This window comes from Capsicum annuum, chromosome 4 (assembly GCF_002878395.1).
Source record: "Capsicum annuum cultivar UCD-10X-F1 chromosome 4, UCD10Xv1.1, whole genome shotgun sequence".
NCBI classification, from domain to species: Eukaryota; Viridiplantae; Streptophyta; class Magnoliopsida; order Solanales; family Solanaceae; genus Capsicum; species Capsicum annuum.
In genome coordinates, this window is record NC_061114.1 from 29967094 (window position 1) to 29990243 (window position 23150).

General features: G+C 32.4%; 1 protein-coding gene across 5 annotated transcripts in view; it reads left to right on the plus strand.

Annotated features, from left to right (window-relative positions):
• LOC124897653 (E3 ubiquitin-protein ligase UPL5-like) overlaps positions 1–19901 on the plus strand; it is a 33895-nt gene extending 13994 nt beyond the window's left edge. For 2 of the 5 annotated variants that reach the window (XR_007054452.1, XM_047410797.1), the window contains exon 3: positions 4875–5320. Coding sequence is in view for 3 of the 5 variants with exons in the window: in XM_047410797.1 (XP_047266753.1) it covers positions 4875–4921 (47 nt within the window). In the remaining 2 variants the exon portion in view is untranslated. Of the gene's footprint in view, positions 1–4706; positions 4760–4874; positions 5321–9572; positions 9882–19622 lie in introns of those variants that run through there. The other 3 variants (XR_007054451.1, XM_047410796.1, XM_047410795.1) reach the window with 3 other exon arrangements.
• Positions 19902–23150: the final 3249 nt, after the last annotated feature.

The window sequence follows — 23150 nt, forward strand, 5'->3', positions numbered from 1 at the left end:
TGCTATACAGTACAACCCACCAAAATAAAATATAGTATCAAAATAAAATTTAACATCAAAATAAATTTAACACCCAATCAACCATCATCAAAATCCAAACATTAAAATCAAATTATTAAGACACATCAAATTTTATAAATGAGCAAAACATAAACTACAAATCATCAAAACATATAAAAGAGTACTAAGCTACAACTCCTCATCCTCATCCTCAAAATCCTTTTTAGTATAATCGTCAATTGGGCTTAGGCCTTTCGCAGACAATGGTAGATGACCGTAAGTGTCATCGATCGATCTGGTAGTACTATGACGGTGGTGGCATGGCGATAGTGGTGAACTGAGTCTCGGTAGAGCCATGGAGTGGACCCATGCGCGTAGAAGCACTAACTGAATGATGTAATGACCTAGAATAAGAGGGTCGTGCTGGCATGTCATCTAACCAACCCTCAAATAAATGAATCCCTATTGGTCATTTATAAGGTAGAGGTAGTTTTTTATTTTTGGTCTTGCTAGATTCAGCTTTATGCTTACCTTTGTCATCCTTACCTGTCATCTAAATTATTTAAAGTTAAAAAGTAGTTAGTGCTTACAAAATGAATATAAGAAAATGAACCTTTTAGAATCTTATAGAAAAGGAAGATCGGTTGTAAAAAGAACACACATCCATTTTCAAGTCATTAGTACTCATTCCAAGTAACTACCCTTAACCATTTTCAAGTCTTTAATTCATATTTCAAGTGACTACATTTAACCATTTTCAAAACAAAAGTTTACATTTTTAGGTTACTACACTTAATCATTTTCAATTAACTAATTCACATTTCAAATAACTACACTTAATCATTTTCAAGTTCCTAATTCACATTTCAAGTCACTACATACCTTAACCATTTTCAAAATTTAAGTTCACATTTTCAGGTCACTAGTTAACATTTCAAGTTACTACACTCAACCATTTTCAAGTCACTATTTCAATATTTGAAGTGACTATACTAAACCATTTTTAAGTCACTAGTTCACATTTAAAGCCACTACACTTAATCGTTTCAAAAACACAAGCTCACATTTTCAAATTACTACGCTTAGCCATTTTCAAAACTTAAGTTCACATTCTCAAGTCACGACATATAACCATTTTCAAGTAACTAATTCACATTTCAAGTCACTATACTTAACCATCTTCAAGTCATTATTACACATTTCAAGTCACCACACACAGCCATTCTCAAGTCCCTAATTCATATTTCAACTTACTACACTCAACTATTTTCAAAACACAAGTTCACATTCTCAAGTCACTACCCATAACTATATTCAAGTCACTATTAGACATTCCAAGTGACTACACTTAACCATTTTCAAGTCACTAATTCAATTAAAAGCCATTATCCTTAGCCATTTTTCAAGTCACCAATTCACATTTCAAGTCACTACTTCAATATTTCAAGTGACTAGACTTCACCATTTTCAAGTCACTAGGTCACATTTAAAGTCACTACACTTAACTGCTCTATCGCCACTCAAATTCCCCGACTTCCTCTTCCTTGTCAACTGTAGTTTCTCTACTTTCGCCAACAAAGTCAAAAAATTGACGAAGAGCAATAACAACAATAGTAGTGTAATAATTAACTAAAAAAAGTTTTTGCTTTAACAAGTGAAGCAGCGGATGCTCGACGGCCAATACGTTAATCTGTCGGTGAGAGTGTTGATTCCCTTTTTCTGTCGCTAAGAGTTATTTGATAGTGAGTGTGACAGTTGTTTGGGATGCTAGGGTAATTAGGAAGGTAAAAGGGGTAATCAAGATGGGCTGGGTCGGGTTATGGTTGGGCTGAGTTGGGTATTACAAAATTTTTGGAAACATCGATTACTAGTAGTCGGTTTATCTTTTACAAAAATAATTATTCAAAAAGCGACCACTTGTCGTCGGTTTTTATTAAAAAATAAAAATTTAATAAATTGTATAATATTTATAATAACATTCAAATAATTTAATGCAATGTATATATAAATCAGATAATTAGTTATTTTATCATCACATTAACATGAGTTGTATATTTTCTCAATCATATAATAATATCAATGCATTCGTAAATACGATATTATATACCACATAATATAGCGTATTAATCAGATGAATTTTGGGTTAATTAGCTTACATTATTATAACTTCAACAGTATATCCTTGTCTACATTAACACGAGTAGTATATTTCCTCATTAGAATGAATCAACATATTAATCAAAATACTTGGATATATAGATTCAATTAGCTAGCTTTTGATTACTATGTACATCATTACGTGATACATACATATATATACATGTATTCGATTTACCATCAACTTTGAAATACATATTATATACATCACATACATGAGTATATTATTCCATAATATAACATATTTCACATATAGTCAGATGAACTATTGATTAGTTTATCCTACGTTATTATACGTTTAACAGTATATTATTACCTTGATCAATCAATTTTATGATATATATATATATATATATATATATATATATATATATTTAATTAGCTTTTGACTACATACAACATATATCACTCCATGAGATATTCATACATATATATAAATGTAAGATTTTGACTACATACTACATACATCATTACATAATATATATATATATATACACACACACACACACACACATACACATACACACATACGCACAATCTCGAATATCAGATTCTAATATGTATTATATACATCAAATACACGAATATATTACTCTGTAATGCAACACATTTCATATATACTCAGCTAAATTATCAATTAGTTTATCTTATATTATTATAACTTCAACAGAATATTATTACCTTGATGGATCGATCGTATTATATCAATCTATTTAATATATAATTGGATACAATTAGTTACCTTTTGACTACATACTATGTACATCACTACATGAGATATACCACACACACACACACACATATATATACATCCACACACACTTTATCGACTATCAGGTTCTAAATACGTACTATATACATCACATGCACGAGTATATTACCTCGTAATGCAACGTATTTAATACTACTTTGATGAGTTATCGGTTAATTTGATTAACTTATATTAATCTAACTTCAGCATACAGTTTATTATTACTTTGATCGTTTCAAATAGAAGTATTCAATATATACTTGGATACATCTAGTTAGCTTTTGAATTTTTGCAATACATGAGATATACAAACACACACACACGCACACTTACTATAGACTATCAGATTCTAAATACGTACTATATACATCACATATACATGAGTATATAATTACCCCATACACATCGTATACATATAGTATGATAAATAACAATATTATATTATTATAACTTCAATAGTATATTATTAATACCTCAATCGTATGATATTAGCATACTATTCAATATGTTTAGATAGATTCAGTTAGTTTTTGACTACTCCGTACATTGATCACTACAGGATATATATATATATATATATATATATATATATATATATATATATATATTGAAATATTTTATTTTATTATTTTTATAAAAAAACAACCACAAGTGGTCGGTTTCTTGAATAATATTTTCAATTTTTTTTTTAATAAAAGGCAACCCCTCTTTCCAAAAAAAATTGATTTTTTAATTTTTTTAATAAAAAATCAACCATGTGGTCGCATTTTCAAAAATATTTTCTTTTTTAAAAATCAACCGCAAGTGATCGTTTTTTGCATAATATTTTAAATTTATTTTTTTAATGAAAAGCGATCACATGTGGTCACTTCTTCAAAAATATTTTCTTTCTTTCTTTTTTTTTTTAAAATCAAAAAACGACCACAAGTGGTTGTTTTTTGCATAATTTTTTTAATTTATTTTTTTTAATAAAAAGCGACCACAAAATTATTTTCTTTTTTAATTCATTTTATAAAAAAAAAGATCACTTATGGTCGGTTTTTGCAAATATTTTCTTTTTTATTTTTTTAATCAAAAAGAGACAACAAGTGGTCATTTTTTGTGTAATATTTTTAATTTATTTTTTTAATGTAACTGGTCATTTTTTTCAAAAATATTTTCTTTTTTAATTCTTTTTATCCAAAACCAACCACTTTTAGTCGATTTTTGTAGATATTTTATTTTTTATTTTTCAAATCAAAAAACGACCACAAGTGGTTGACGTTTGCATAATATTTTAAATATATTTTTCTAATGTAAAGTGACCACTTATGGTCACTTTTTCAAAGTCAAAAAGCGATCACAAGTGGTCGATTTTTGTAAATACATTTTTTTAAATCAAAAAGCGGCCACAATTGGTTAGGTTTTGCATAATATTTTGAATTTATTTTTTAATGATAAGCAATCACTTGTTATCACATTTTCAAAAATATTTTTTTAAAAATTTTTTAATCGATAACCGACCATTTGTGGTCGCTTTTTATTTTAAAAAACACTTGATAATTTTAAAATATAAAAGCGGTCACATTTGGTCGATTTTTAATTATTTTTTTTTTAAAAAAAAAAAACCGACCACAAGTGTTTTTTAGTAGTGACGTAGTATCTTGTAATGCCCTTGTAAGGATCAAGACTTACATTCTAGTAACATTTGTGAGCGTCTCTCACATGATAGTTGGATTTAATTCTCATTTACCCCTTGATCTTCCGATGTAATAGAAAACCTTTTTTAAGCTTAAATGTGTCCTTATGTGACTTGTAGACCTACAATGATAATTGCTTAAGGATAAGCAGTGTGCGTGACACTTCCTTGAGGTGCGGCCTATTCCAAAGTTGCGTGACTATGAAATGCTTCATGCATCTAACTGCTCTTTTTGCATTATTTAGTTGTTGCTCACATTGGCTGTTTTGTATTTTCTCGTATGTTTAGGATCAATCAGTTTCCAAGAAGAAGGGACAATTGATGACAAATTATAATATGGTTATTCTGTGTCTCATCAAAATGGTTCCTAAAGTTATCTGTGGAGTACATTACCATCTACACCGACAAGCACCATCATCTTCTTCAAAATTAGTTGTACAAACTTGCAACAAAATTGTACTTTACGATTCACCACCTCATCGTCATTTAGGATGGAAGAACAGGATGTGGAAGAATAGATATCCTAATGGCCCAAAATCTAATAGGAGTGGATACAACTTATTCTTTGCTAAAAACATTCCATGCTCAAATCTCTTTATCAACATAGAGAGGGAATTTCAAAAATCTGATTGGAGAATAACTCCATCATCCAGTACTATTATGAAACTCCATCATCCAGTACTATTATGTATTATGAAGATTCATCATAAATTGAGAACGTGGGTTTTATATTACCGACATGGACAACGAAGATATTCATATAGTCGGGCCAAACTTGCTTTTGATTGAAACATCCTTGCTTTATACTAAAACTAGACCATTAAAGAAAAATCAAATTATATAGGGAGGACATCTTTTTCTGGAAAAAATTTCTAGTTGGTCAAATATTTGGATAACATGTTTTCTAGGAAATAAGTTCCTCAAAAAAATAATAAAATGATTTTTGTAGTGGAAATAGGGAAAACAAGTTATGTTCTACAAGTATAGTTCACATTGAATGTGTCCTTCCCCATCTCTCCCTTCCCTCCAAACACACACACACAACCTCATAGTCTCTATTCCTACTACCCCTCCAACCTACTTCCCCACCTCCTATAGTATATTTATCTAGATTATGCATAAATGTTTCTAAAAGAATATATTTTTCTTTCCTCTTTATTATATCACACAACAAGAATATTTGAAAATAATCTATATATAGGTTTCTTGTCTTTAAATCAGGGAGGCATGGGTGCTTTTGTACTTATCCTCTTCGACATCTAAATTACAATCTAGATAAGTTGATTCAAGCTTTTCATACTATTAGAACGTTAAAGTTTTGATGAATGACAATATGAATGAAACAAGTTGATATACGTGTTCCACTGATCTGACAAGTTCAAGAGTGCAGTCTATGGTATAAATAATTAAAAATCAGAATGAGTTAATTCAGTGCAACTGGAAACTTCAACTTACTGATTACATGAGGAATAGAACAAGTTGAATTTGATTCAAACACTTGATGATAAGGGAAAGCAAGTTGAGTTGAAAAAAGATTCCTATGTGAAGAAGGAATTTTACTTCTGAGCATATCCTTAAGAGTCTTATCTGTAGAAGGAGAAAGATTCTGAAAATTAAAGAAGCCTATCCAAAACGTACAATTTGAAGGACTCTTTGGAGAGTTGGAGTTTGACTACAACACTAAGGAGACAAGAGTTGGAATTGAAGAAAGAGTCTCACTTGAAGTAGAACTCTATGCAATGAGTGTTATGATTGAAGGGGTTGTTTAAATAAAAAATGACTCTTTGAAGAGTTGTGCTTAAATAGAAGATACATTAGTCAGAATAAACTATGCACTTAAAAAGCAGAAAAGAACAATCGACAGATTGACTTCACGAAGTGCCACTCAATCACTGAAGAAACACATTGAAGAACCTGGTCTTAAGTATAGAATATAGCTAAGAGTTTTAGCATTGATTTTTAGAGTTGTTCATTATGTTTGAAATATTGATGTAATATTAGTTTCAGTGTGTTATAAACTAAACTAGGAGCTAGTCTTCGAGTTGGGAAAAACTCAGAGACTTTGGGAATGCATACCTTGGGAGGTGTGAATATAGTTAGGAATTAGAGTTTATAATTCCTAGTCATTAATTTAAAGGAATTAAAGTTTATAATTCCTATTTGTTGGTTACAAGATTTTTGTAATCTGTCATTGTTGAGGCTCAGAGTTATTTAGTGAAGTTGGGGTTAAATCCTGTAGAGGTGCAGGTCATGATTTTTTACACCTTTTTGAGCCGGGTGTTTTTCACGTAAAAATCATTGTGTTCTTTACTTTCTATTTTACTGCTTCTTTGGAACACATCAGGTAACCCATTTCATCGATAGAAAACTCTTATATTAAAGTCACTAATCAGTAGGGCATGTACTCTAACAAGTGGTATCAGAGTGAGGTTATCTTAAAAAGGGATAGCACCTAAGACAAAGATTAATATGATGAATTCCGAACCACCTACTGGTCACAGTGAAGGTCAATCCACTATTAGACCTTCACTCTTTGATGGTTCTCACTTTATTTGGTCGAAAACTAGGATGGAAACATTCATGCAAGGGGAAGACTACGAGTTATGGGACAGGATCACTGATGGTCCTACTATTCCAATGAAGTTAGAAGATGGTGAACAGGTCAAGAAAGTAAGAAGTGATTTACCACTGATGACTTAGTGGCATTAAAAAAATGCTAAGGCTAAGAACATCTTAGTCTGTGGACTAGGACCGGCTGAATACAACAGAGTGTCAAACTGTACCACTGCTAAGCAAATATGGGATTCACTAGTCAATGTATTTGAGGGTACCTCTCAGGAAAGAAAATTCAGGATTGTTCTTCTCTTTACTGAATATGAAGCTTTTAATATGAAGGAGAATAAAACCTTGCATGAAATGATGACAAGGCTTACTGCCTTGACAAATGAGTTGACTTCTTTGAGAAAAGTCATCACTGTTGAAGAACAAGTTGAAAAGGTGTTGAGGGTGCTACCAAAATCAAAATGAAATGTTAAAGTGACTGCTATTAGGGAGGCAAATAAGAATCTCATAGGTATGACACTAGATGAACTAGTAGGGAATCTGAGAACTTATGAAATAGAAATTGATAGAACTAAAGAGCTAGCAGTCCCTAAAGATACCTTAGCTCTGAAGGCATCTAACAGTAATGAAGAAATTGAACTTAATGAAAAACAAGTTGCCTTTATAGCTAAGAACTTCAACAAAATCTTCACAAAGAAAAAGAGAACAGGTAGCAAGAAATAGTCTAATAACAATCCAAATGGATACTTCAAGTGTGGTAAGACTGATCATTAGATCAGGTATTGTCCTGTATGGAAAATAGAATGGAGAAAGAAAAGGGTTGAAAAGGAATTGAAAGAAAAAACCAAAAATACGAAAGAATATGCAATGGTAGCAGCTTGGGGATCTGACTCAGATGATGATGAAGTTGATGAAACAACACTGATAGCTCTTGAAGATTCAGACTTGGAGGAAGAAGATGATGCTTCTGAGGTAAGTATACTTGAACTTAAAGAAAAGATTGCATTTGTTTTCTAAAACAAACTTATTTCCCTAATGAGTGCTCTAATTAATGATTTCCAAGAATTAACTTCTGATAGGGAAGAATTATTTAACAATCTTGAAAGTCTCAAGTTTGATTTTATTGATCTAGAAACTTGTAAGAACACTGTTGAAAAGAAAACCTGCACTCTTAAGAAACAGGTTAGCAGACTTGATTCATCAAACCTGACCCTCAAATCTGAAATCTTAAAACTGACTCTTTCTGAAAAAGAAAAAAAGGTTAAAAGTGAAGAACAAGAAAAAACTGAGTCAGAATTGATTAAGATCAAACATGAATACTTTTGTGAAAAGAAAAGGTTAGTCAATTGAGTCGAAGAGTTTCGAAATAAAAACTTGATCTTGAAAGAGTTAATAGTTGGACACATTCTTCAAGAATTGTTCATAAGTTAGGTCAAAGAACTCACAATAAAAAGGCTGGGTTGGGATTTTATAAAAGTTCTAATGCTATTAAAGATCTATGTTATATTTGTGGTAACCAGGGGCATCCAACTATTGAATGTCCAGTTACAGCAAAAAGTAAATCAAGAAGCATAAGCCTAGCAAAAAAATCTGATTCTATGTTAGCACAAACTAATAAGAAGGTCAAATCTGATTAGAGAAACAAGTCACATAACCTGTTTCCTCGATAGGCTAGAAAGAACCTTATACATCCTTTTTCTCATAAGAAAGGACCCAGGCTTGTCTGGGTGCCTAAAGTTAACCCCTAATTTGTTTTGCAGGTGAGAGTGAAAGGAGGAAAACAAAATTTGTACATGGATAAAGCTTGATCAAGGTATAAGACTGGAAGCAAATAAAGTTTATTTCACTCACCACATTTAAAGGGAGAATGGATCTTTTGGAGATGGGAAAAAAAGAAAAAAAATGATGACAGTGAAACTGATGAGCATGCACAGGAGCATGTAGTACCACCTGGTTCAACTGTTGTACAGACTGAGGGCATATTGACAGGGGGAACAACAAATCAAGAAATTGATGCATCAATAACACCAACATAAGTTGATGATAATTTTGTTGGTAATTCATAAGAATTGGTGTTGTCACAAGAATCTTGAGATATCTTATGGGAATCAATGGCTTGAGACTATGGTATTCAAATGAAAGTAGTTTCACTCTTGAGGGCTATAAAAATGTTGACTATGTGGATTACTTAAATAACTGGAAAAGTACCAAAAGCACTAAGTAGAGAGCATTTTGAAAGGACTAGGTTAGATCTGTGGATGATTTAAATTGCATGAACTCCCCTCAATGATTGACTAGAATAACCATTTTTCTTTTAAATCTTATTAGTTAAAATTTTATTCGATTCAGTCTTGTATATTTAGTTGTGTGTCCCAATTTCATATTTTTGACTCTTCTAACCTAATTTTGTATTAGCTTGTGCAGAAAATAGGTACAAGCAAGCAATTGTGACGACAAAGTTCTTATCAGGTATGCTCTACACTGACATAAGCATAGGTTGTCTAAGTTGAAACAGTTGAGCACACTTGTTACATTCCTCACACTTTATCCTCCCCTTGTCCTATGATACTAACGACTTTGTTGACCAAATTTTCTTTGACTCTCTCCAAATGATTGTGCACAAATAAGTTAATCCTACACCAGAAATTCATTCTTCTCTCTCAACCAAAATATCAATTTTGTACCATGGATTTTCCAAGTTTGATGATCAATCACATGCAATATATGTTTCTGAAAAATGAAAAGGGACATGCTCTCTCTTTTAGTTCCTAATTGGCTCAGATCTTTAGGATTTCTCAGTTCAAGTTTAGGTTTGACTTTTCAAACAATAATGAATATTTTTTAACAGATGAATCATGTTGCTCTACCTAGTTCAATAAGGAGGGCTAAAACTTATTGCAAAAAAAAAAAATAATAAGAAAAATAATTTAGCTGAGATAAATTCTAAACTAGAAGCTGCATCTGATAGTCATGAAGCAAAATAAGTGGTCCTTCGGAATAGGATCATGAATTTGAAGCTTGACCTTGATTGAGAAAGGGATGAAAATATTAAAGTCATTCATCAATTGACACAATTGATAACACCATGTTCCACCTTCCTCATCAGCTCCTCACTATTCGTATCCTTAGCCATGTCCCACTTTATACCATATTTTTTTATTAATGCTCAATTGTTTTACTTTGTTTAGTACTAGCTTAGGTTAAATGTGGAACATGCTCTAGCATTTAAATGGAATGGTTATCTTTGCTAAATTGACTCATATTTTTGCTCCATTTAATACATTACTATGTTGGCTAAAGTCTTTGTCTGATTGTTTTAGTGATAGTCCCAGTGGCCATGAATAGCATAACAAATCACTTTGGCTAGTATATTATTACATTGAAATGATTTTCGATGATAATAAAAGGGGAAAGATAAGAGGGTTGTGCAATGTTTATAACCCATTGACTAACTTGTATCATTCTAGTGTTTTATACTTTAGTGCCTACAGGTGAAGATATTTAAATGCACAAAGACAAGAGGTTTGCCATCATAAAAAAGGAAAATTTTTGAAACCTTGAAGTTTTGATGAATGATAATATGAATGAAACAAGTTGATACATATGTTTCACTGATCCGACAAGTTCAAGAGTGTAGTCTACGGTATAAATAATTAAAAATTAGAATGAGTTAATTCAGTGCAATTGAAAACTTCATCTTACTTATCACGTGGGGAATAGAACAAGTTGAATTTGATTCAAACACTTGATGATAATTAAAAGCAAGTTGAGTTGAAAAAGGAGTCCTATGTGAAGAAAGAGTTTCACTTCTGAGCACATCCTTAAGAGTCCTATGTGTAGAAGGAGAAAGATTCTGAAAATTGAAGAAGTTTATGCAAAACGTACAATTTGAAGGACTCTTTGGAAAGTTGGAGTTTGACTACAATACTAAGGAGACAAGAGTTGGAATTGAAGAAGGAGTTTCACTTGAAGTAGAACTCTATGCAATGAGAGTATGATTGCAGGGGGAGTTTGAAATAAAGAATGACTCTTTGAAGAGTTGTGCTTAAATAGAAGATGCATTAGTCAGAATAAAATACGCACTTAAAAAGCAGAAAAGAATAATCGACAGATTGACTTCACGAAGTGCCACTCAATCACTGAAGAAACACATTGAAGAACCTGGTCCTAAGTATAGAATCTAGCTAAGAGTTTTAGTGTTGATTTTTAGAGTTGTTCATTGTGCTTGAAATATTGATGTAATATTAGTTTCAGTGTGTTATAAACTGAACTAGGAGCTAGTCTTCGAGTTGGGAAAAACTCAGAGACTTTGGGAATGCATACCTTGGGAGGTGTGTATGTAGTTAGAAATTATAGTTTATAATTCCTAGTCGTTGAGTTAAAGGAATTAGAGTTCATAATTCCTATTTGTTGGTTAAAAGAGTTTTGTAATCAGTTGTTGTTGAGGCTCAGAGTTATTTAGTGAAGTTGGAGTTAAATCTTGTAGAGGTGCAGGTCGTGTTTTTTTACACCTTTTTGAGTCGGGTATTTTCCACGTAAAAATAGTTGTGTTCTTTACTTTCTGTTTTACTGCTTCCTTTAAACACGTCAGGCAACCCATTTCATCGACAGGAAACTATTACGCTAAAGTCACTGATCAGTAGGGCGTGTACTCTAACATATACTTAATTAGAAGACATTTCTGTGACACTGTGAGCAACGGCCTAAATGATTCATAGCTCATGTACTCACACTAAACAATAAATACTCTACCCAAGTGAAACTTTTCAATATTTGTTGTCTTTTGATTTGTTTTTGAACTATGTACTTATTTTACCATCCTCTAGGTGCCTTTGTTAACTAAGCTGCACACTTTATTTGTGCGTTGGGTTATCTCTCACTTTTCATCTTAAACATGTAGTAACTAATCCAAGTTAAACAACGCCGACCATGTGGTGGTAAATATTTAAGCTAAATCATCTCTATATGTTTACCGAAAAAAAAAACTTTGGTAGCTCAAGTTTGAAAGCAATAGTTCCTGAGTTGTTTAGCAATAACACTGATAACTCTCACATTCAGCCAAAGCAACCCCAAAATATATCACATAAAGTTAGTAAAACCTATACATACCCTTCTTATTAGTGTGACTATGCAAGTAGAAAATGAGTAGATTCACATCTTGTTGCATAACTCAATTTAGATGTAAAGTACATTTTATGTACCCTTTAGTTTCCTTGCTGTTGCATTTCTCACAGCCAATATGGAACATTCTCTGAGATGGATAGATAACAAAAGTTTAACTTAGAGTAATCTTGAGAAATTAATTCGTAATAATCACGATATAATTTAGAGTTAGTACACACAAATTGAAGTTAATCCTCTGAGTAAATCATACAAAACTTGATGGTTCATCATCTAATTAACACTATAAAGTATGCACTAAATTATTTTAGATTGCACCAGTAGCGATAAAGAATCGTGAAATGTAGGAATTTTATATTCCATCAAGCAAAAAATAACAAAAAGTAGCTCAAACTATTAAGAGGAGTACAAAGTAGCAACACCTCTGTGCGATAAAAAATTTAGAATTCGAAATCCAAGTGTTACATCAATCTTTTTAACCCATAAAGAGCTCTTGGGAAATTTTGGCTTACAAATATATTAAATTAAAACTGATATATTAAACTAAAGTGTTTGAGCATTATTCTGTCCTTAGAAAATATGATCTTTACTATAGTTTGAAGGTACTGGAAAATGCAGAAATAGTTAAAACTAAATTATCCTGGTTGAAAATGTTGTTGGGTTCAATTAGTGTGAATGGAAAATGAAAAGTTGCTTGGAAGGGACACAACTCTTCAAGTAAAAGACACACTATTTCGAAAAAAGGCATGACTGTTTGGATGGTTGTGGCTGTTCGGAAAAGACACTCTTTCAAATGGACAAACATGACTGTTCAGAAAGGATACACCTTTCTGGTGAACCATTGCCACCTTTCGGAAAGGGCACTTAATGGCTATATAAACTTGCATTTTTTCACAGATTTAGAACGAATTTCTCTGCACTTGAAATCATTTCTTGCCTTCTAAAATACTCTGTGTGATCATCTAACTATTGAGTGAGTTCAAAGAGAATCTGATCGTTTGAGGTACTACTACAGTCGGATTGTTAAGCTATTTTATCCGTGAATTCAGAGGAATTGGCTTTTTCTGCTCCATCTAATTTTCTTTAAAATACCAAAAACACACTTCTTTGAAAGGTCATTTTTTTATCTTGTATTGAAGGTGTTGGAAACTTCATAAGTGTTCTTGATTTATTCTTGAACTTGTGTTGAAGTTGTTTTACCAAAATACAGATTTTTGTGTATCCGAAAATAACAATCTTAAGGAAAAAAACTCGGAATCTGTATTGCTTGATTTCTGGCTATTAAAGATTTAAGCTTTCTACTTCGTTTGAACTTAACTAGTGATTTGAAGAAATAAAATCTTCATCACAAGTTAAAGATCACTCGGTTTACGATTGGAAGTCATAAAAACTTCATCGTTAAACTAGAAACAAGGGGTGTTTAAAGTTGCTGCAACTTTATTAATAGTATTTTGATATACTAAAGGTTTTGTCTTGTTGTGACAGAAAAATGACTACTGACAGTCAAGTGCATGATACTGGAACGACTGTGGAAATAACTAATGTTGCCACTATGAGTCGTACGAATGCTCCATCGATAATGACACCAGCGGAGAAACCCAAAAAATTCGCGGGTATTGACTTCAAAAGGTGGCAGCAAAATTCGGAAGAAGCTCTAGAGGTGCCCGAGGGAACCTCTGACCAAGAGCGATTTGTCATTGTGGAGGCTTGAAAACACTCAGATTTCCTATGCAGAAATTATATTCTGAATAGCCTCCAAGATGAACTATATAATGTGTATAGTGGGATAAAAACGACAAAGGAGTTGTGGGGGCGCTAGAAAGAAAGTATAAGACTGAGGATGCGCGAACCAAAAAGTTCTTCATTGCAAGATTTCTAGAGTTTAAAATGATTGATAGCAAGTCTATTGTATCGCAAGTCCAGGAGCTGCAAGTAATCATCCATGATCTCCTCGTAGAAGGTATGATTTTGATTAATACCTTAGTTGAATATATTAAAAATATTCTTAATGTTCACATGAACTTAATTATAGGTTTGATCTTGAACGAGGCATTTCAAGTCGCGGCAATTATTGAGAAGTTATCACCTATATGGAAGGACTTCAAGAACTACTTGAAAAACAAGCGAAATAAGATGTCAGTCGAAGATATTATAATAAGACTGCGCATTGAAGAAGATAATAAAGCCTCAAAAAGAAGGTTGAAGGGAAATTCTGCAATAAGTGGAGCAAATATTAGAGAAGACGACCAAAACAACTCTAAAAAGCGAAAGAAAGATGGACATGAAAGCAATCAACCCAAGAAGAAATTCAAGGAAAAAAGCTTTAATTGTGGCAAGATTGGCCAAAAGTATACGGATTTTCGTGCCCCAAAGAAAGGGAAGAAGAAGGATCAGGCAAATATGGCTAAGTCCAAGAAAGAAATGGACGATCTGTGTACCATGTTGTTCGAATGCAACTTGATGAGAAATACTCGAGAATGGTGGATGGATTCTGGTGCCACCCTCCAGGTTTTTGCTAATAAGGAGTTATTTTTTACTTTTGCTCTGGCTCAAGGCGAGGAAAAGATGTATATGACCAACTCCGCAACTTTTAAAGTTGAAGGAATAGGAAAAGTCTGCCTGAAAATAACATCAGACAAAGTGTTGACTTTGAACAATATCCTGTATGTACCGGAGTTATGAAAAAACTTAATTTCTGTATCACTTCTTGACAAGAACGCATTCAAATGTGTATTTATTTTTGAAAAAATTATACTTAGTAAAGGAGAAGTGTATGTAGGGAAAGGCTACCTCACTGAGGGCCTATTCAAAATGAATGTAATGAATGTTAAAATCAATAAGAGTTTAGTTTCTTCTTACTAGCTTGAGTCTTATGATTTATGGCATGAACGATTAGGCCATGTTAATTACAAAATATTGCGAAAAATGATTAACTTAGAAGTTTTGCTAAACTTTGAGTACAATAAATCAAAATGTCAAACGTGTGTGGAATAAAAGTATGCTAAGCACCCATATAAGTCCTTTGAAAGGAATTTCAATCCCTTAGACTTAATCCACACTGACATTTGTGATATGAAGTCAACACCATCTTATGGTGGGGAAAAGTATTTTATAACTTTTATTGACGATTGCACTAGATACTGCTATGTCTATTTGCTAAATAGTAAGGATGAAGCAATAGATGCGTTTAAGCAATATAAAACAGAAGTTGAAAATCAGTTAGAGAAAAATATCAAAATGGTAAGAAGTGATAGGGGCGGAGAATATGAATCTCCCTTTGTGCAAATATGTGTAGAGAATGGAATTATCAATTAAGCTACAGCCCCGTATTCACCTCAATCTAATGGAATTGCGAAAAGTAAAAATCAAACCTTGAAGGAAATAATGAATGCCTTACTAATAAGTTCAGGTTTACCGCAAAACTTATGGGGGGAAGCTATCCTTACAGCTAATCGCATACTTAATAGAGTGCCCTATAGTATGACACAATCAATTCCATATGAAAAATAAAAAGAAAGGAAACCCAACTTGAAATATTTTAAAGTGTGGGGGTGTCTAGCGAAGGTCCAAGCTCCTATGCCTAAAAGAGTAGGAATAAGACCTAAGACGTTGGACTGCGTGTTTATAGGATATGCTAAAAGTAGTAAAACATTTCTGTTTTTGGTTCATAAATCCAAACATTTAGATATTAATGAAAATAAGGTAATTGAATCAGATAATGCTGAATTCTTTGAACATATTTATTCGTATAAAACTAGACATGAACAGTTCAGTAGGGGGTCTAAACGACCTCGACATGAACCAAGTGAGGATGTACATAATGTTGAGAATCCAAGATGTAGTAAACGTTAAAGAATATCAATTTCGTTTGGATCGGATTTTGTAACATTTCTCTTAGAAAATGAGCCTCAAACATTTAAAGAAGCGATGTCGTCGTTAGACTCATCCTTTTGGAAAAAGGTAGTCAATAGTGAGATTGATTCAATCTTAAGCAATCATACGTGGGAACTGATTGATCTTCCTCCAGGAAATAAACCTTTAGGTTCTAAATGGATCTTCAAAAGAAAAATGAAAGCGGATGGTACTATTGACAAATACAAGGCAAGACTTGTAGTAAAAGACTTTAAACAAAAGGAAGGCCTTGATTACTTTGACACATACTCGCCTATAACGAGGATAATGTCAATTCGTATGTTAATTGCCTTGGCTGCGATATATGATTTTGAAATCCATCAAATGAATGTGAAAACAACATTCCTAAATGGAGAATTGGAGGAAAAAAATTACATGGAACAGTCTGAGGGTTTTGTGGTTCTAGGAAAAGAAAATAAGGTGTGCAAACTTACTAAGTCACTTTATGGATTAAAACAAGCACCTAAACAGTGGCATGCAAAGTTTGACCAAACCATGTTGGCAAACAGATTCAAGATAAATGAATGTGATAAATGTGTTTACATTAAAGACACTCCAAATCACCAAGTTATTATTTGTTTGTATGTGGATGATATGTTGATCATCAGTAGAGATATTTCTGATATAAATGCTATGAAACAAATGCTCGAGAGCAAATTTGATATGAAAGACCTTGGAGTTGCGGATGTGATCTTAGGAATAAGAATCCATAGAACTCTACAAGGGTTGGCATTGTCACAGTCTCATTACATTGAAAAGGTACTTGAAAAATTCAAGTATATGGAATTTGGTATCGCCAAGACTCCATTGGATGTGAGCTTTGCACTTCCAAAGAATGAAGGTGAAAGTGACTCACAGTTGGAGTATGCAAGAGTATTGGGATGTTTAATATATATAATGAATTGTACACGATTAGACATAACATGTGCTATTAGTAAGTTGAGTCAGTACATGAGTAATCCCAATAAAATTCATTGGATAGCAATGAAAAGATTTTTGGGTATCTTAAATACACTCAAAACTATGTTTTGCACTATAATAAATATCCCTCGGTACTTGAAGGATATAGTGATGCAAATTGGATCACCGGATCGAATGAAGTATAATTCACGAGTGGATATGTATTTACTATCGGTGGAGGAGTGGTCTCTTGGAAATCATCCAAACAGACATGTATTGCTCGCTCTACAATAGAATCTGAGTTTATCGCATTGGATAAAGCCGGTGAAGAAGCAGAATGGCTCCAGAATTTCTTGAAAAATATTCCTTATTGGCCCAAACCAGTGGCACCAATATGTATACACTGCGATAGCCAAGCAGCAATAGGTAAGGTAGCGAGCATGATGTACAACGGTAAATCTCTTCATATAAGACGGAGACATAATATCGTTAGAGAACTTCTCTCTAGTGAAATTATCACTGTTGGCTATGTAAAGTCAAAGGATAATATGTCAGATCCACTTACAAAAAGCCTTTCTAGAGAAGGAGTTGAAAGGACATCCAAGGAAATGGGTTTATAGCCTAGGACAAGTCATCATGGTGGTAACTCTGCCTAGGAGATTGGAGATCCTAAGAGCTAGGTTCAAGAAGATCAAACAAAGTTGTGTCTGACAGGTTCAACATTGTTAATATATCCAACCCATTCTCATAATGTAGACAGTGTTTAGTAAACATGGATAAGACTTATAGAGTGAAGTCTTTAAATGATTATCCAAATTTGGAAGATTTGACCAAATAGTTTAATCTATAGGATTGAAATGTGAGGGAGAAGTGGAAGCCGCTTCAAGGAGAATGTTAGTAAAGGCGTATTCTCTAAGCTCTCATGAGACTAGGACGTGTTTACGGATGAAATGAATAAAACCGTGAGAACCATAAATGGTAAATGGCTGGTTATGTGACATGTGTTGTCTAGGTATACATTAAAGCTCGACGATTCAAAGATATCAAATCTACTGCTTGACCGAGTGCATCCAGTGCATGTTCACTACGAAAAGTTCAAAGGGAAACCCACTTATCCAGATGCAACCAGTCTTTGCTTGATGATCACATACTTATCTGTAAAGTTTTACAAAGAGTAGTCATTCCTCATTCATATGGGGGATTGTTGGGTTCAATTGGTGTGAATGGAAAATGAAAAGTTGCTTGGAAGGGATACAACTCTTCGAATAAAAGACAAACTATTTTGAAAAAATGTATGACTGTTTGGATGGTTGTGGCTGTTCGGAAAGACACTTTTTCGAATGGACAGACATGACTGTTTAGAAAGGATACACCTTTCCGGTGAACCATTGCCACCTTTTGGAAGGGCACTTAATGGCTATATAAACCTGCATTTTTTCATAAGTTTCGTAAATTTTTCTGCACTTGAAAACATTTCTTGTCTTCTAAAATACTCTGTGTGATCATGTAACTGTTGAGTGAGTTTGAAGAGAATCCGATCGTTTGAGGTACCACTACAGTCAGATTGTTAAGCCATTTTATCTTAGGAGAAAAATTCCGTAACCTCGGGTACTTAAGGGGAATTATTTCCTTAAGGACACTCTGTGAATTCAGAAGACTTGACTTTTTCTGCTTCGTCAAATTTTCTTTAAAATACTGAAAACACACTTCTTTGAAAGGTCGTTTTTGATCTTGTGTTGAAGGTGTTGAAAACTTCATAAGTGTTCTTGATTTATTCTTGAACTAGTGTTGAAGTTATTTTGCCAAAATACAGATTTTTATGTACCTGAAAATAACAAATCTATCATATATTTTCATGTTAATAGTGTGACAATAATCCCAACTAAAGTTAAAACACCTAAATGAGCCCATTTATTAGAGTATATCTGTCAAATTGTTGACTTGTGTCATATAATCGGTAAGATACGACAGTAACTCTGAATATAATAAATATTATTTAGTCAAATCAAAAGGAATATAATTGCTGTTAAACTCTAAATTAAAAAAAAAAAAAAGTACTTTGATTAAACAAGCACATCAGAAACTACAATTCAAAAAAAATTGTGAAATCTATAATATGTTAAGTAAAGTGTAAATCTTTTACCGTATTTCGTAAAATTCTAGCTAAGTACATGAAAGTTCACCTTCACCGAAAAATAATAGTTTATACCATTAACTTAATTAACCTGAATAGACACAAAAAGGCAGGTAAGATCTACTCTCACATGTAATTTAATTTTCCGCACATGCACCTATTGAAATGGCAGGGCATGGTGTATTAAAGTTCCCGTTGTGAGCGGGTCCGGAGAAGGATTGAACCACAAAAGTTTATTGCACGCAACCTTATCTTGTATTTTTACAAGAGTCTATTTCCGCGGTCACAATTATTTTATGCTGCTTGTAAACGACTAAATCATCCGGACAAAGCACACATGGACATTGTTATTCTATTTTCCACTGGAAAAGGCAACACTATGGTCTGCTGAGCTTATTTCTCTTTAGGTAGAGGAAAAGAGAGCTATGGTTGAAGCTAGAAAAGGAGAACAACTTCTTAAAGCAGAGGAGATGACTGCCAGGTTTAGTGCTATGGGATAAGCTCCTAATTAAGAAGATTGGATGCCTTGGATGTTGAAGCTATGACATGTTTCATTCTCCTTTGTGAATTTTCATGCTTGTTGCTCTATATTGAATGTTTCAAATGTGTTCAATTTTCCTCGTTTATGTAAGAAAAACATTCATGAAGGCTTTAAGCGTATGATAATGATAATTCATACTGGTGTATAATATCATGTATAAAATATCTGGAAGCTACAATGTGCTGAAATGTTGTCAAGAATCACTTGATATTCCTAATTTTGTGGCACTAATATAATTCAGTAGATTTTACTAATACTTCTGTTTGATTGCTATCAGTTGGAATATGAATTTTTACTTGGAAATCAATACCATCATCAACCTTGGGAACCATAACAACGTGTAACGATTGCTTAGTCAAAGTGCATAAACCCAGAAACCACAATTAAATAGCTTCTTTTCTTCCGAAAACAGAGAAATCGTCACATTGGGCATCTCGATATCAGTGGTGTAGCCCGAATTCATCCAAACTTTTTATAAAGTAAACAGATAAAGAGGCCCCCATTTGTAGGGGGCGCGGATTTAATAATAGGTATAATAGATTTAGTAGGTTTCTAGTGAATCTATTTTTATTAGTGCGTGGATATTTTTTAAATTTTGTTTCAATATCTTTTAATAATTTACTTTTTTCATAAGATATATTCATTAATTATTTTATCCTGTAGTAATTGCAGAGTTACAAATTTCTGTATAATAATTTATCCTATCTGTGCTATAATGTATATCTAATTCTAGATTCTCAATGTTATTTATTATCTTGTGTTGTTCTTCTCGTAGTGAGTTTTTTAAATTATGTAAACTATCACATGTACTTTTATCTAAATTTTCTAAGGTTTTTTCTATCCATATTAATTTTTCTTTTAGGTCTTCCATTATTTTCTTAATTCGGTTTCTATAATTAATTTCATTATTTAGGTTTTCTTGATTTTCTCTTGTTTTTCTAATATATTCTAACATTTTTTAATCTGAATAATATCCTTCTGGGTAAATTTCTTCGTATAACTGTTCTAGATAATTTATAGTTTCAATTTCATAGTTTATTACTTTTGCTAATATTATCTTCTTGATATCTATGATTTCTATGTTTTTAAGTATATATAATATTAAAACTTTAAGATAATCTAAATGATCTATTTTTAAAATTATAATATTTTGTAGTTGTTTGTTTTAGCCTTAGTAGTTTTTGCATATTTTTATTAAGAAATTTTATATCTTTATTTTCCATGTATTTATCTATATTTATTTTTATCTGTTTTTCTAGTAACTGCATTTTTTTTTTTTATCTTTTTCTAAAAATTTTATGTAACTTATCATCGTAAGTATTTATAAGAGTAGTTAGGTAGTTGTGGTATATAATTTATTCTAGTTATGTAATATTTACCAAAAGCTTTTTCTAATATTATTTTTCTTATATCTGCTACTTTTATATTTCTAAGTGCATACAAAATAAGTATCTTGAATTTATCTACCATCACATCAGATATATTATCATTTATTTTCATAAAATTGCTTTTTTCAAAATATTCCCTTCAACCATGTACATAAAATATAGTCATCTTAGCTTACTATATACTAGATTATTCTTAAATAATATGTTCTTCTGTCACTATTAACATGGTAATCCGGATATTTTTCCCTTAAACAGCGCCTCTACTCTGGTTACTCCCCGCCACGGCTTCTTGCCTCATTGGTTTCACCTTTAGGATGGCATAGTCCTTAGGGATATTTCTCCGTTTCCTCTTTGTTAATAAACTTCTTAACATATTATTCTTCGAATAATTCTACTATAAAGTAACTAATATGAATTTATTTTATCATATCATGATTGTTGGGAATTATGAAATTAGCTATTCATAATCGTAAATAGATATACCTGTTCGGGTAGCTTTGTTATTTCTGAGTTTTGTTGTTCCATAGCTTTTTCCATTGGAGTATGTTTATCTAATTAACTGAGTAAAATATTTTTGTGGATTGGAGAGAGTAAAAGTGCTTCAACGCATGAAGGCTTGCTTTTTGCAATGCCTTCTGCCTCTGTATTTATAGAACGAGAATTTACAAGTTTTTACATTCACGTGTTTCTAATTCTAAAAACTAAGAAAAACAAAAGTCAACAAAAGTGGCCATAATGGCCTAACTTTCCTAATCCTAATTCTAACTTATCTTTACGTAAAGGTTGTCAACAACTTCAACAACCTAATAAATGTACAAAAGACTTTTGTTACATAATGTACAATAATTCTGTTTTTGTACAGTATTTTGTCGTATCTGCTCCATTATTGCTCTGTATCTGCTCTATTATTGCTCTCTTATCTGCTCCATTATTGCTCTTTTATCTTATCTTTCCAGCTGGTATTTTGTCTTCTTTATTCTAGATGTACCTCTGGAATAATATTATCTTCTCCATTGTACCTCGAACATTGGTGGTCTGGATATTTATGTCCAATTATTTTACAGTATCTTGTTAGCAGTCCTTCTGAAATAAATCCCTTTTTTATTGCTCTCGCGGTAGATTGTTTTTCTGGGTTAAGTAGCGTCATTATCCATTGTCTTACGTCTTTCATATCTGCTTGTCGTAGCTCTTTCGAATTTGAATATATCATTTGATGATCTCTTGAATAGTAGCTCCATATTGGGTTTCCGTTCATAAAATTATTTGCTAGTTCTTGAATGATCGTAGCTAGTCCAATAAGTCTTTTATTTGCATAAAAATCTGGTATCTCGATCCTAGGTATCTCCGGTTGTTGCGAAATATCTTCTGGTATAATCATATCTCTTGTTAGTCCTATCTTTACAACTTGTATAACTGATTTTATTTCGTCATATAATATCTCTGCTGGTGCAGTATAACACTTTATATAAAATAAATTTCCTTTTGTTATTCTTTTATAGGTAGTGAATATCTTGTATAATTCCTCCATAGCTGTTAGCTCTTCTCCGTCGTGGGTATATATGGTATTTAGTAGTCCATAGTCAAAACAAGTTTTAACTAGGCTTGGGTTAGTTTTGGGTAGTGAGATTAGTTTATTGTATCCTTGTAGTTTTTGGGTTATATAATTGGTATTTGGTTCTTTGATGTCTGTAGCTCTGGGGTTATGGTTTAGAAAGGTTTGTACTCTGTATATATTTTCTATGTATTTCTGGGCGGTGTAGTTGTATACTTTTTTGTCTTGGTTTAGGCTATCTCGGTATGTATTAACTTGTGGGGGTATGAATAAATGGTCTTTTTGTGTTTTTGGGGTAAATGGTTTTTCAAATATTTTGTTCATATTTGCATTTTGGTATCTTGGCCTATTAACTCCTTTACTTGTACCTGCAGAAGTAGATTGATAAACGTTATGGGTTTTATGGAGTGTCCCAACGTCTCCTCCTAGCTCTGGATTTTTAATGTCTTCCGAT